The sequence below is a fragment of the Abramis brama genome, assembly GCF_963993115.1.
Source record: "Abramis brama genome assembly, chromosome: 23".
NCBI classification, from domain to species: Eukaryota; Metazoa; Chordata; class Actinopteri; order Cypriniformes; family Leuciscidae; genus Abramis; species Abramis brama.
Window position 1 is genome coordinate 26,178,608 of NC_139985.1, and position 16,284 is coordinate 26,194,891.

Consider the following 16,284-nt stretch of genomic DNA (forward strand, 5'->3'; position numbering starts at 1 on the left):
GATTTACCGAGGCTTTGCATGTTTTAAAAGTTGGTGTTATGTGTGAGAGAGTTAAAACTGGCTGGGTTGGGGGGAAGGCAAGGTCGACCGCGACGTCGCAACATATTATAGACAAGATCAAGAAGGAATAGAATTCATTAAGATGGGAAGCCTAAAGGCGTCTCATATTAAAAGTAAAGATTTACATATTCACAACATTCACGCAAACACATCTGCAGCATCGCAGTGATCAAATGAGAAGGACAATACTTAATGTGCAAATCACGCTATCGGTCTACCATACTATCTATATATGGTGGGGTTGGCTTCTTATAATTATTCCTGCAGTGTAAAAACATTTTGTTGGTTTAACTTAAAAAAGTAAGGTTAACTTAACATTTTGAGTTCATTAAATTAAACATTTGAGTTAATACAACGAAGGAGATTGGTGTAATCAGCAGAAAATCTAAATATTATGTTGTCTGAACCACATTAATTTGACAAAAGCAAGAAAGTTGTGATAACAAATCATGATTTTAATTAAATTATCCTAAATTCAATCTAAAAAAAAAAAAAAAAAAAAAAAAGTGATAATAATAGCATAAGCCAAACCAAGAAAGAGTGACAGTAGGTGCAACTGGGTCTTGTTTCATAATTATACGAGTGAGAACCACACATAACATCTTCAGCACAGCTTTTAACCATCAAAGCACGACCCGGAAGACCAGATTGGCTGACGCACGGCTACGTTGGAGCAGCCCCACTTTGTGCCTCAAGTTTCGCTGTTTCCAGCCAGAGAGAGAGAGAGAGAGAGTACGATGTGTCAGACACTACACCACGCCGTAAGTCACTGAAGAAAGATCCTCAGCGAACGAATTCTGGAACAACGCTTGCCTGTCAGGGAAGGTTGGCATCGCCAGCTATAGAGAAGACTGTGCCCGGAGCTTCAGCGCTTCGCAAAGCGCAACGAATCACCGATACTCTTCCCTCAAAGACGGTGCCACACGGAATTGGCCCCAGGACACATTTCTCTGCTAAATGTCAAGAGAAGAGTGCCTAATCGTAAACACTGGTAAGATGCGTTTTGCGTAGACTATATCATTCGACACAGCGAGCGTGAGGTCGAGTAATACGAAGAGATTATTCACGCGTTTTAGTGAGGTATTTATAAAGGGAACTGTTAGTCAAAATAGGTTTATTATGATGTACTTAATTCCATCAAAAAAATAAAAAAAAAAATCAAGAGTTTATTTTAATTTTATAGCAGTTTTTAATGGTTTATAATAAAACAAAAAAGATAAAATTATGCATTTGTATGGCTGAATAGAAATAATAATCATAATAATTTATTAAATACAAAAATACATATTGTGTTTCTAAATCCGTTATCTACACTGTAGGCTACTGCAGGCATTTCGGGTTATAAGAAATGACAAAGAGTGTTATAGCCTACGTTTTTCGCATAGCTCAAATATATAGTCACAAGTACTAATAATATTATAATATTTAAAATAGTATTACTTATTTTACATTTATTAAAAGGGACATTCTTAACTATGCCTTTCTCTTTGTAAACATGTTAAAATAAAATCCAAATTAAACAGACCAAAATGTAATAGCCTACATTTACACCGCATACACAAAAGGCTAAACAAAACATTTATTAATGAAACAATGCATGAAATAATGTACATTTAAGAGATGTGGAAATGTATGCTTGTGTTGATACGATTTTGTTATTTAACAAACCAAGAACACAGCACACGTTACGAAAATCATTTTCCGCCAACATTTTCAAATGGGAATTTGAATGATTATAAATGTGAAAGCGAATGTGGCGCGGGTGAGTTGAGGAATTAGCTTTCTCAGGAATGCCCCAAGGACGCCTGCATTAGCCCACCTGTGCTGTTTATTTAAATCATTGACTCCAAGAGCTGTCAAGCACAAAAGAAGGGCGGGCGCGCTGTCATCACCCATCAGATTTATGACCGCCACAGGATCATTTTCCGACTAAACAAATGCCATCACCCAGAAGAAGAACTTTACCCAATGTGCCGCGCAAGACATAAACCATGCGCGTTCGAATAAACGCAGGACGGGTCGTTTAATACTGAGAACGCATGCACGCATATGAGACTTCGCCTCAAAATAATGTGGATTGTTGTTTGAAATAAAAAGAGGGTGAGACGCTTTGCTTTCAAACCCTGTTATTCATGCTTCAGCAGAGGACAGGAGGCTTGTGACTTTGCCTGTGCTTGTGTCTGCCCCCGAGTGCCCTGTCACAATCTAATTACCCGTGAGTAAAGGACAATACCGCTTCAGCTGGTCTGTGTCATTCCCCCTATATCCCAGTGCCTGCTTATCTTCACAAACCCTTCTGCGCCGCTCTCTGCCCCCTCCTGCCCTCCTTTAACCCCACGGAGAATGATAAATGCGCGGTGAGGGAACGAACGGCCAAAGCCATTTCACGGCACCTGTTAATTAAGGGAATGATTGCCTCCATTTTCGCGGAGCTTGTTTCCACCGCGCTCTCCATTATTTTTGATGCAATTAATTTAAAGCAAAGTATAATGTGACATCACAAACATGATGTCATTGCCGTCGTCACAGTCACACGTGTTAGACGACACTACTTGTGTTACATAAGAAATAAAGTCTGAATCTTCACACGCATTTAAAGAAGAGTGGCCCACTGAGTTAGAGTCCTCAGTCGGGTCAATCTCTTTAGTAACACACCCCGACTTTAAATGTTAAGTCCCTAAAAGGACAGTCCCTTTTGTTCTAACGTCGAGAGCACCTGGATTACCACAGGTATTTAGTTCAGGTATTCTCTAAAGAATATTTAGCCCTAGGTGGCCAAGATTAGCGCAAAAACTGGCGCGCGCGCGCACGCACACACGCACGCACGCACACACACACACACACACACACACACTATATCTATAATAAACATGTATTGCCACATTTACACCACAAATGCGGCAATGAAGCTGCATGTAAGGTGGCACTACCACTAAAATACATTTACATGGTTTAATGCACACAGTGGCAGAAATGAATTTACACCGAAATTACAACACAATTATAAATGTTATGAAATAATGAAAATATTTCAATATTTGCATTTCAGATATTGAATATTGTATTTCCCATAAGGGCTGAGGTGGGTCAGAGCAGGACTATTAAAGTTTGACTTTTTACACAAAATTAGTAGGCTATAAATGTTAAAAAGCCTATTAAAGACGCCGTGTTGCGTTTCATCAGCACTCAGTCTGCGATAAAGCAGTTATGACAGTGTGAAAGATCACTGTATACGCGTATATTTAAAGGTTTATATTTATATCTGCATAATCTGCTGGTGCACCTTTTTGATGTAAGACTGTGTATAAAATGCATCATTACACAGCAAAACCAAGCGTCATATTTTATTGTACATTCTAATTTGTTGGCTTCAGGCTGGGCTCTTTGTGTTGTGTAGGGCCCCTGGCAGGAATCCAGTCCGTTAAAGAGGGATTTAAACATCTGATATTGTCACACAATAAGGCCAAATAGCCTGTTTGAGCATCTTTATACATCCAACGTTGACAGAAGCTCTGTGGTTTAAGTGCTCAATAATATTGTCCAAATTGATTATTCGCTCTTCAGCCAGACCAAAACTCTTAACAAAAAAAAAAAAAAAAAAAAAAAACCTTATCCTCTTATGATGGTAATATGATTTGATGAAAACATATGAAAACACACTATGACTATACTAGCCATTAATACTCAGTGTATTACACTAGTTGTAGATAGCCTAGCTGTGGAAAAGTCTTTGCAGCGCGTCTAGATCTTTTTCTTCTTTCCCGAGATATGTGACATCAAGTCATGGCGTCAGAGTGGCGGCCGATAGGGGCTCTGAGATCGCGCTTCAATTATTGCCTTTCAATCTTCAGATTAAAACTCCTGCTTTAAATAATAATAAAAATAAATAGCCCTATTGTCAGAAAGACAAAACATAAAGACATAAATCAGAAAGACATAAAATGTAGCCTATAAAATCAGTTAAAACTCAATTTCTCGTTTTTTAAAACCGGTTCTTGGCTAGACCAGAGCTGTAACTCCATCAAGAAAACAAAATTACCACAACAGTGTCTTTCTCGATAGATGAAAAACGAGTCGGAGCGCCCTGGTAGTGATAGTCAAGTCTATCTTGTGTTATCTTTGATTGATCCAACCAGACAGGTTAAATAATTAATATACACAAAGCGTTATACAAGCAGTTGGAGGCCATAGAAGATATCTAAAGGAGCACGCTGCTATATCCACTATAGGCCTATTACATATTTTATATGTTAACGGAAGGAGTGTTTATTTGTATTAGATTATTTGAATTGGAACTTCCACTGCATGAAATTAGTAGGCTATGCAAATTTGTTTAAACGAATTTAAAACACTTGGAATAGGAAATATAGCCTTTTTGACTGGATAGACAAGCACATTTTATGTTTTGCCGCAACAATGTATTAAACCCTATGTGCACAATGAGGTCTTCAGTTGACTAACCTGTATCCACAGTTTATCTAAACGCTTATCAAGCTAATTGGCGTCGTTCTGTCTTTCTGCCTGCGGTGGGTGAGCCTGATGCTTGTTTTGCCATGAGATAATTGTAAGTAAGAATCAACGAAGCTGCCCTAATGGCCACCAATTGGCTCAATTTGGACCTGCCCATGCGACCTGTCGGCACCAAGGAGACACGGACCCGCTATTAATATGTAAAGTAACGTTTGATCGCTCGAAACGGCATACAATGCCTGTTTTCACAAGAAGAATGTGGTGAGAACTAATTTAAAACAATTAGACGCGCAAGAACAATAGCCTCGAATTTAAGGACCATAAAACACTCCTCCCCAATTAATGCCCGAGGTGCTAGGAATCGTGTTTGTTTGCTTTAGGCATATCGCATGTGACACTTCACTGTTACAGGTTTTGTTGTTTTAAGCAATGTTAAAATGTTAATGGTCAGGCAACAGGTCTTAATCACAGTATTAAGTTCTTAAACAAAAGTTTAAGATAACTGCAATAGATCATTTTGTTTATCAATAGCCTAGAAAAAAAAAGTAATTACACTATTAATTTATGCTTAAACAAAAGTATCCTAATCTAACCAATGTAATATTATTATTCGAATAAAAAAAATGCAGTATTTTTGTCTTGATAAACGTTCTGAGGCCGTATAGCCTACAAGACTTCAGCTTTACATTCTTAATTTCAGGTAATTCTGTTAGTCTTTGAGTAAAAAGACAACATTATTACATCATCATCTTGAAGCTCTAAGAAAGGTAAAAAGATCTGAATAAATTGCTCTGCTGAATGATGAGTCTCTCAGCTCTCTGAATGTGGAGCACTAGGCCGACAGTCGCCGTGGCAGTTTGGAAAGCATGATGTTCGAGCCAATGGCAGTCAGCGCGATCTGCTATTGGTTAACAGAGCGATCCCTGCCAGCCCGTGACCCCGCCCATGTTCGTAAGATATGGAATCTACTGGCGCCAGTTCCGACAGTACACAGGCGCAATTCATTAACGAGACTTCTCTCCGCTTCACACAGACGCAGAGTTTTAGAGAGTTTAACGATTGGGCTGTGGACAATTTAAACCAGTGGCGAATTACGAATGTCAACAGACATCTTGAGGATTAACATTCTTTGTACAGGACTAACATGGGAAAAAAATAAACTGAGGATTGTAGTGCTGAAATGCTACTTCGCGCCGTAAGTACTTTCGCTATACCGATAGTTCTTTAAAATTGCGCAGTTGAGCTTGTAATGAAGCGACTTATTTTAAGCTGCAATAGCGTATTTCGATAAAGTGAAGATTCTTTGTACTAATTTAAATCTGTCTTGCAATGTATTTAACGTTCAAATTGAGATGCATCTATTTGTTCTCTTACAGGTGTTCCTGAGCATTCTGAAAGCAAAGAAGCAGGACCTCTTCTCCAAAAATAAGGGCATAGAAAGTGAACAGAGCATCACCAACTGAAGCTGAACGACAAATATTGTAATAATCTAAAGGACCTGGGTCTCTAAGTGTCCAAAAGGTTTTCAGTAGGCATCTAGAAAACTTTTTTAAACGTTTTCTAAGCGCGGACACTTCAGACATGGAGGTTGCGGCCGATCAGTCTCGATGGATGGCCCATCATCATGCGGTACTCAACGCCCAGCACCCAGACTCACATCATCACGGGCTTACACACAATTACATGGAGCCCATGGCCCCTCTTCTTCCCCCGGACGAGGTGGATGTGTTCTTAAATCACTTGGACTCGCAGGGGAACCCCTACTACTCAAATTCTCGGGCCAGAGTATCATACGGACAAGCGCACGGTATGATTCATCTTTGTCAAATTTCTCTCATGAATTAGGCTACTTATAATATTTTAATCACAAAATGTGTAAAGGTAGGCTATCTTGTGGATATTTCATTATGTAATTTCCGATAAATATTTCAGTCACACTTTACATTAATCATGAATGAAAATAAACTAATGAATGTGAATTAATTTATAAAGCTGCTTGAAATAATACTGTTACTGTTATTGCTAAATTACTTAACCTATTAGTCTATTTATACTTTTATGTGTTACGAACAGTTCATTGCAAAATGTTGCTCATGTTTATGGCGAAAGAGAACATTTGTTTATGTTTTTTTGGTCGTATAGCCTACTCTTGTGCTTAAAGAAGGTTTAGTAAACAATCTTGACCTTGTCGACACCATTCGTGCCCATTTTGTGTCAGTTGCATATATAAAGGCTACTGGTGTTACTTTAGTACAACTGCGTTGTGTGTGTAGTGTAAAACCGAAAGATTTAGACGGTTTTTACTCACTTTGAGTCCTAGTGTGGCCTAAATGCGGGACTGTCCCATGGCTCGATGTCTCGAGGCTTAACCAAAATATGCGAATGTAGACTTAATGTTTATTATTTATATATTTAGCCTATTTATTTATTTTCTGTTGTTTTGCAAAAAACGTTATGCATATGTGCCTGGCAGACACCAATTAGCCGAGCAAAAGGATGACAAAAAATGCGTTTAAAATGAAAGATATCGGATTTCTTCTCTGCGGTGCGAACTGTCATCTCCAAGAGGTGCGTGTTGAAATGTAAAGATAAGAAGAAAAAGAAAATGTCGAGCGAATGGCTTGATGAGGAAAAGGAAGTTCGTGTCAGGGAGAGAGAGGGGATCAAGGCACTTCCCGGATGCCAAATCAAAACGAAAAATTCCTGATGAACTTCTTAGTTCAAGTGTCTTATTTGTGCGACGAACAGGCTGTAGTGAGAATGCTTCGTTAAAAAAGTTGTCGTGTGTCGCTTTTGTAAGGAGATTTTCCGTCTGTTTCTTGGGAGTAAGTGCGTTTTTATTTTGAAAATCATGTCGAGACGAAGAAAAACATATTTTAAGTGTTAGCGAGCAAACACTGGACTAAAGGGTGAATCGGCAAATGCGGTTTTGTGCATTATTGATATTTCATTTAATTTTATTTTATCTCAATGTCAAGTTTGTATTGTTTGAGTACGGAGTCAACAGGTGAGGTTGAACATGAGAAATTTTGTTGTTTGAAAAAGAAACTGGTGTTTCGGCAAAAACTGTAGAGATTTAGACATTTTGCTCGTAATTTTCATTTCGAATTGAGCTTTTATGTTCGTTTCTTTCTTGTATTTCTTAGCTCGTCTCACGGGAAGTCAGGTCTGCCGGCCACACCTCATACACAGTCCCGGGATCCCCTGGCTGGACAGCGGGAAGGCAGCGCTCTCCGCCGCGCACCACAACGCCTGGGCGGTCAGTCACTTCAGCAAGCCCGGCCTGCACCCAGCCAGCGCCGGCTACCCGTGCAGCAGTAGCTCTAGCACCGCTCCCGTCTCCTCCCTCACATCCGCAACACACTCCAGTCCACATCCCCTTTACAATTTCCCCCCAACCCCACCGAAAGACGTCTCACCGGACCCTGGTCCTTCTTCTCCGAACTCCACCACTGCAAGAATGGACGAAAAGGACTCCATCAAGTACCAAGTCATCGCTGATGGGATGAAAATGGAGGGATGTAGTCCTCTTCGGGGAAGTCTGGCTATGAGCGCCCAAACACCGTCCACGCATCATCCCATTCCGACCTACCCAACGTACTCCCTGCCCACTCCACACGAGTACGGCGGCGGGCTGTTCCATCCTGGTACCCTCCTCAGTGGATCCGCTTCGGGCTTCACACCTAAATGTAAAAGCAAGACGAGATCGTGCTCAGGTGAGTTTCTTTAGAGCTCTCTGACTCGATCATGAAGTGAAGAATAGATACATTTACATTGGGTTGGATAACATTTTTACAAAGCATTTTTACATCAGTTATTAAAAAATGTTTCATTTACAAAATCTATAGCCTATGTACAGTATTGGCTATAGCCTATAGAAATACCATATGTGTAGGATTTTTTTTGTGATAGGCTATTTGAAAATAATTTAATTTAGCCATAGGGTATACAAATGAATCCCCAATGGTTTACTGGCCTAGATATTTCAATTTTCCATTATCACAGCTTTTATTTTATTGGGTAACAACGTTTTAATCTAATTTGGAGTTTACTTATTTTGTTTTTGTCTAATTAAATGAGTTCGGCCGCCATTTTAGGAATCTCCTTCGAGGCAACTCTACACCACAGTTTTTTTAATTATGACACGCCACAAGTTTCAGCACCTCTTAAAAATGCTACATCATAATGCATCACCACTCAAAGGTGGCATTTCCTATAAAAATAGTGGTTATCATACATAAACTACAAACCCAAGCCAGCTGTTTAGTGAAAAAAAAGTCGATAGGCTATTTTTACGTAGCCTTTTTACATGTTTAAATAAATGTAAAGAGATGACGTGTAGGTTATATTGCATTTTTCGAACACACTAAATTTACTTAATGGCGAACAAAATTTAGTTAAAATTTTAGAAACTATGAAGTTGAAGAAACAAAAATGTAGGCCTCTAACATTATGATAAAAAAATTTAAAGTGCAAGGAATCCAGCCAAAAAAAAAAAAAAGAACAAAAAAAAGATTAAGATCACATAAATACCAGTATATTAGTGGAGATGTATTGAAAACGGCTTGATAAAAATGATAAATAAAATAAATTATGAAAATGGCGCTTTTGGCGAGGTTGCAGACCTTTCGACATTAATTAGCATATTAAATGACACACAAACTTCTATATATTTATTCCATGCAGGGTTTTTTTTCTTTTCTTTTTTTCTGCGTGTTAGGTCTTAAGATGAATGATTTCATTTGGCAGGCTGCGTGTTGCCTTACGCTTTGTTTCCTTTAAATGTAGCCTTTATTGCACTTAAAACGTTGAGGAGTCACGACGCGCTGGCTCCAGTCATATCCTGTATACCTTCAGTTGAAGAAATCACGACATACTCCCCCCTCCGCCCTCCTACGACCCCAATACTAACAAAACCCCGGCGGGACAGGCCTTCTCAGGCGACAGGACCCCGCTGTTTGTGTGCTTATTTATGCACGACGTCGGCCCGATGCACTGCTATCAAATAACATTAATTTGAACTATTCTTAATGTGTTACAGTTACATTATATGACACATATTACTTGCAATTATAATTGGATATTAAATTAAAATAGGAATAACAATATGTAAATACAAGATGCGTAATAAATGAATGAATAATGGCTATGAATAATATACTCAATAACACTCAGTGATAGCCAACCTATGAATGTAGAAAATGTCTATAGGTGGAAAATATAGGTTTATAAGGTTCAGTGCTTTGGTGAATGGAACCAATTTTGAACTGCATAGTAATATTTTTTATGTTAAATGAATACTACAAACATGATCGGGCATTGAAAGAAAAAGAAAATATTGATTTGTTTTAAAATTCAGAAAATATGAAAGGAGACTGTGAAAGGCAAATGCATAAATGAAAAAAAAAAAAAAAAAAAGATAGATTTTTTTGTGTGTGTGAGAAATGTAACGATATAGGCTACACCTCTGATTTAGGTGAACCTCTATTTACTATTCGCTATATTCGCTGGGCTGTTTTCACCTAACACTCCCAGCACCAAGTTTCAGTACATTCAAAATGCAAGTGAAACTTCGAAAAAAGGGCTGAAAATGACTGAATAACAACATCATATACACTTCAAAAGAGCATCCATTGTCCGGGCGTATTCTTTTCTCTGGTCAGGGTGGGACAGCGACTATCTCACATTATAATGTGAATAATAGCGAGGTGCTCAGGGGAGTGAGGAGGAAGAGCATATGAATTAAAGCGCAGGGCCCTTTCCAGCAGGTTAGGGTGCTTTACTGTGATATGACACCTGAGAATATAGGACAAGCCTGGACAGCTGGCTGATAAACAGGAGTGAGAATATATAACATGGAATTAACTCACACTTTAATCAGCTTCTTCTTAAAGTGTCTTGAAAATGTTGTATATGCAAAAGCAGACTGATATTTAGGGTTCTCTCTACAGCAGATAAATTAAAAGGTTGGTCTGTAAATAATTTAAGAGTAGAACCTGGATGTATTCATTTTCCACAGTTATGCAGCGTAAAAAAAAAAGTAATTTCATCCATACATGCACATTCATACATTTCGATATCAGTTATGTAATGCATCCAGTTCAGATAAGAGATTCCAATGTGAATGTCATGTTAGATGTTGGCTAATTAACTTGGGAGTTGTTTTTCTCTGCCCAGTCTGTGACCCCGTGTTCCTGTATTGTAGATCGAGTGTGAACTTCTTAATTATATAAATTTCCCTTTGCTTTCCCTCCACTTGAATTCTGCACAGAGGGGCGTGAATGTGTGAACTGCGGAGCCACCTCTACCCCGCTGTGGCGGCGGGACGGGACAGGCCACTACCTCTGCAACGCGTGCGGCCTGTACCACAAGATGAACGGCCAGAACCGACCCCTTATCAAGCCGAAGCGCAGACTGGTGAGTAGATCAGCACTCTTTCAGTTCCTTACACACGTGAGAAAGAGCTGGGCTAAATAGGAGCACGGAGCAGAAAGCCTGAGCACAATTCCAGGAAAGTTATATTTTCCCTATAATCTTCCTGGAATTGTTTGTCGCCCTCACCCCCTGGTGATCCCCTACTCTGCCTGTTACAATACTGCTACTATTGCCATTGTTCCCGCTATCATTATTGCTTCTAGTTCTGATACTGTCACTGATACCAATGCCCATGCCGGGACAATTATCACCACTCCACACTGAGTGAAACCTGTTGCTGCACTATTGCCTGAGCGCATCTGTTTAGATCAAGCAGTTTGATCCAGTTGTTCTTTTTCTGGCTGCGTTTAGAAAGCCAAATGCCATTGGTTTTGTTTCGTGTGGCTGGCTTATGATTCTGGTTCCATTTTAGAATCGCTGCCAGCAGAATTATCTAATTTGATCTCGGTGAGACGAGATGCTTAAAAGCAGATTTTGGATTTTCTTTTATCTTAATGGCTTTTTACATTGAGATGATTGATTGAAGGTGCAAGCTTATTTAGCTCTGTTTCCCTGTGGAGAAATCATTAAGATGTGTGAAAAGTCAAACTTGATTATGCTTTGGTTATTAATCTGCTGTTTTTCCATGGTTCAGGACAGCTTGTAAAAGAAGGCTCCTCTACGCTTTTATTGAAATATAAGTCATATCTCGCCAGGCATGGCTGACAGTTTTTCCAACATCAAGATTCTACGAAAACAGATGACTTTTGAAGAAAACAGGCAGGATATTATTTTCCCAAACTAGATAGATTTTTCTATTCACATAATCTTATTATATCGTCTAGCGGATGAAACTCTATATCTCTACCTCTGTCTCTTTACACTGTTATTGAGTCATTTTCGCAGTCTTTCAAAACGTGACGTAATATTATCATATATTCATTTGGAGACACAGCAAGCTGTTTAATTGAGTGAGAGCGTCTTTTCTGTCAGCCATGTGTAATAATTTAATTTTCACTTGGCTAAGTGACCATCAGAGTGTAAATATAAGAGTCTCAGAGGGAATCTTATTTCCAGTGTTGTAAAAGAGACACTTACATACTCAGCGAGAGAAAAATGAGCCTTGTAGCGAATAACAGAGTGACATATTCAAAGAGGATTTGAAGTATGGATTGCAACTGCAATTCCCAATTATGGTGATCATTATTATTTTTAGCAGTAGTAGGTGTAACACACTGTAGCTGTTAGTTTCTCTATATGTTCTCATGGTGAAAAAAGCCACAGGGTTTTCCATGGAGTCAGTGTGCTGGCCCATGCTTTTGCATTTTGGGCTGAAGTGTTTTCAGAGCGCTGTTCAAAGGCCATCCAGTTGTTTCCTATCCGGATATCTGCCCGGGCCCGATAAGGAAGCCAGGCTCCCGGGTGTTTCCGTCTTCAACAAACCCGGCTGAATTTTCTCTGGCCCCGGCAGGCCCGAATGACATCTACTGTAAAGCGATTATCAGAGCACTATGTGTGAAGGGGCTGGGGCAGGGATTGGAAAATAAATGGATTTATACTCTTTGCTCTCTTGTTTGTCATGCTCGACTGGCACTGAGTTTAAGTATCGGAATGTGCGTGTTTTGTTGTCGTCTGCGTTTTGTTTCATTTCTATTCAGAGCGGCGTTTTTTTATTTATTCGTAGCTTCCTTTTACAAAAGCTTATTATGTAAATGAACACAAACTGCAAATGCTATACGTGTTGTACTGCGGGGGAATTGCGTTGTATGCCTATAGATGTTTCTCATTATGTGTGAAAAATTGATCCGTAATGGACAAAAAGCGAACAGAGGATTGATGACCCGGCTTTGCAGACGCCCCGCCCACTAAAGCGTTTGATTCTTGGCATCAAGGCGAGCAGTGTATCGAAACGATATAAATTAATGATCTGTACTGAAATATGGCAGAATTTAGCTATTAGATACAGGTCAGAAAAAAGCTAATTTTTTTCGAACCAGGGCACAAATTGGAAAATTGAATTTAGCGTATTTAAATGCACAGAACAGGCTATATTTAATTAGTCCAAACACGGAGGCCAGTCCTTGTAAGAGACTTAATATGTTCAGGCCGCATCGTGGCGGGATAGAAATGATGTCTGGTGCAGAGTAGCCTACACATGGGTGAGTCACAATATTCGTCACCCCATCAGATTCTTATCATGGATGCTTTTACTCCAACCCAAATCCGTAATGCCTGTTTGATGTCAGTGCGTAAAATAGAAATTGCAGAATTGAGTTCATGCAGTCCGACTGCATTCAGTGCAATAAAAAAGATCTCAATAAAAATAAGACAATAAGCCACGATGTTACAGTAAAAAAAAAAAAAAAACGATATAGGCCTAATATAGGCTACATTTATAAATACTTATTATTAATAATAATAAAGTTTCCACCAAGTAATATAATGGATTAACCTATTTTAGTCTTTCCACGCAATAATAACCAGGCTCATCCATTGAAGGTAAACGGAATTAGGCTATTCGTTTTAAAATGGCTCCATCCTTTTTAGATTAAAAATGTCGTTATGGATAATGTATGTTTTAATGTCGTGTACCCAGTATTGAATACTCTGTTTTTCTTGCTTATACAGTCTGCTGCGAGGCGAGCTGGCACCTGCTGCGCGAACTGCCAGACAACCACGACCACTCTGTGGCGGCGCAACGGGAACGGTGACCCGGTGTGCAACGCCTGCGGGCTCTACTACAAACTCCACAACGTGAGTATTAAGAGTCGCAAACACTGAAAGTGACAGCGAAGTGCTCAAGTGGGCGGACAGCTTGTATCGATTGAAGAGAGGGTGAGAGTGAGACCGGGGACGCAAAGCCGGCTTTCCCTGTCAGACAGAGCCCGTTGACCGTTTTCTTTTTAGATTAATCCAGCTTTGTTTCAAAGGAGGGCGTTATTCCCAGGAGGGACGACAGGGCGGGTCTGCCATTCAAGATACGGCGTCAGTTATAGGCTATCAATTCGGAGTTGTCTGAAACTAGCCTTTTTAATGTTAAGCTTGGCTGCGATCTATTTAGCAGACGAATAAATACATTTCACCTTAATGAAACAAGCGAAACAAAGGAGGAAAGAGAAAAAACGAAATTGCGTGACAGCTGAGCTGCTGAATTGCTTGGTTTTTGTTTGAAATTCAACAGTGAGAGAATAATATTGACTAGGCTACATTATAGCCACCCTTTGATGTATAATTTGTGTCAAATATTACATCTAATAAATATAAATAAATGTTTATATAGCATAGGCTACAAGCCAAGTGTAAATTATAGGCTACAATGAATTTTAATGAAAATTTCTGGGGGCATTTACAAACATGACATTAAAAAAAACAGTTTATATATTTGATAAAAACACTTATTTTATATATATTTGTAAATAAAATAAAATGGCAGACGAAATTCCCGATTGAATCGTCATATTCTAATGATCCTCGTGCGATCTATTGCTGCTATGGTTTCCTCAAGCGAAGGCGTTCTTTTCTCAAGCGTCCATTTAACTAACTTGTAACTTTTGTGTTCAAAAACCTGTTTGTAAAACATGTACTTTGAGACCTCATATCCTTTTGTTTTTACTTCCTTTGTGCTCATCATTAACCTACCCTATCTTGTTTCTTACAGGTCAATAGGCCACTGACCATGAAGAAAGAGGGCATCCAAACACGCAACCGCAAGATGTCCAGCAAGTCCAAGAGGAGTAAACGATCTGGCGAGGGTTTCGAGGAGCTCTCCAAGTGCATGCAGGACAAGACCTCTCCGTTTGGCAGCCACAGTGCTCTGGCAAGCCACATGCCACACATGGGCCACCTGGGACCGTTTAGCCATTCCGGACACATGCTGCCCACGCCGACTCCCATTCACCCCTCTTTCAGCCACCCTCACCATTCCAGCCGCTCTCCCGTCTGGGCCGAACCTCACTGAAGACCCACACTCGATCGCTAGCTCCTTTATACCGAAAATCTCAATGCACTCAAGAAATCTCCCCTCCCGTCAAGAAATCTTCCACAGGCGAGGGACACGAAGGGGGTTCGTGTCGGTTTAGTTCCTGGTCGGACACTGCAGAGGAAGGTGCCATCTCATCAACAACCACGTCAACTTGTATAGAGGACGGTTTAAAAAGACGCTGAGGACCCTCACAGAAAGAGCAGAGGGAAAGAGAGAGAGAGAGAGAGAGAGAGCTGTCTTTGCTTTTAGCCTTTCGTTACGTTTTACTGAGTCACTTTGGTACTGTCCTGAAAGAGAGGATATGTCTTTGCAGAATCACTGTGTGGCAGTTCCTTTGAGAACAGCCGCCTCAGAAACTCTCTAGTAAAGAACTCGCTCTGAATCTCTGCGAACATGATGAGTCAAAGAGAGAGAGAGAGAAGACCACTAAGTTTATCCCCCCTAACATGCTGGAATACACCCCTCCCCCTTGGGCATGATCCCCTCTGAATGGACTCTATGGATACGACATACAAGCAAAGAAATGTTTATAAAGGTTAATTGTTATTATCGTTATTGTTATTATGATAATTTATTTTCACCCTTTATCTCTTATTTCGCTTTCCTCAGAACACATTGTTATATTATAAATATTATTTGATTGTTATTGATAAAAAAACACTGACCTATCCTAGCCAAGGCAATGTTGCTGAGCTGTACGTTTTTATCATTTTCCATTAAACAAATAAAGGAAATAAAGTTTTAATACTTCATCTTTCCCCCCCCCGAGTACTTTCTTGCTAATGTTCTGCGAAAGGCACAGTCACTCTTCACCTGAACGGAGACATTTTTGCGGCTACAGGTCGGTTTGCTCATTTATGTTTCTGATTCCAGGGCATCATATTTCCCAGCATTTACTGTAGTTTAATATGAGAAATGCACACGAATGCCAAAACATGCACGAGGCCAAACACAAACACACCCAAGCGCTCGGATAAGCTGCTGTTCCGTATACCGAGTGTCAGAGGGAATTTCACCAAGGCATCGCTGAGTTCTAAGGTAAGCGATATCAGATGCACATGCTAAGTGCCTGAACGGCAGTGTGTCTGGGTTTGTTCTGTACAACTGCAGCTGGGGAAGGAGGAGACCTATATGGCATACATAAGCCCCCCGGGGTGCCTCGATTTGACCCAGACAACAGGCTCCAACCACTGGTCTTCCAATCACAGCCATACTGTATACAGAATGCATTTAGATGGACGAATTTGTTGTCCCCGTGTCCTCCTTTTCAACTGACCTCCTCAACCCCCTCAGTTCTGGCTTGTCTTTCTGGAGCCAAAGGAAAAGTAAGCAAAAGGACAGCAAGTTTTTTTTTTGGT

The 16,284-nt window shown here is 39.9% G+C and overlaps 1 protein-coding gene across 4 annotated transcripts; it reads left to right on the forward strand.

Moving 5' to 3' along the window:
* The first annotated feature begins 778 nt into the window (after positions 1 to 778).
* gata2a (GATA binding protein 2a) lies at positions 779 to 15,678 on the forward strand. Of its 4 annotated transcripts, none has more exons than XM_084100793.1 (6): positions 779 to 1,051; positions 5,907 to 6,337; positions 7,677 to 8,246; positions 10,802 to 10,947; positions 13,573 to 13,698; positions 14,603 to 15,678. In XM_084100793.1, exons 2-6 carry the CDS (start codon positions 6,112 to 6,114, stop codon positions 14,900 to 14,902), a joined length of 1,368 nt encoding a protein of 455 aa, XP_083956919.1. In that variant the 5' UTR covers positions 779 to 1,051; positions 5,907 to 6,111; the 3' UTR covers positions 14,903 to 15,678. The 4 variants fall into 4 exon arrangements, with proteins under 4 accessions (XP_083956919.1, XP_083956917.1, XP_083956918.1 ...); XM_084100791.1 differs by having other exon boundaries at positions 785 to 1,051; positions 7,677 to 8,245; positions 10,789 to 10,947; XM_084100792.1 differs by lacking the exon at positions 779 to 1,051 and adding an exon at positions 5,513 to 5,725.
* The last annotated feature ends 606 nt before the right edge of the window (positions 15,679 to 16,284 follow it).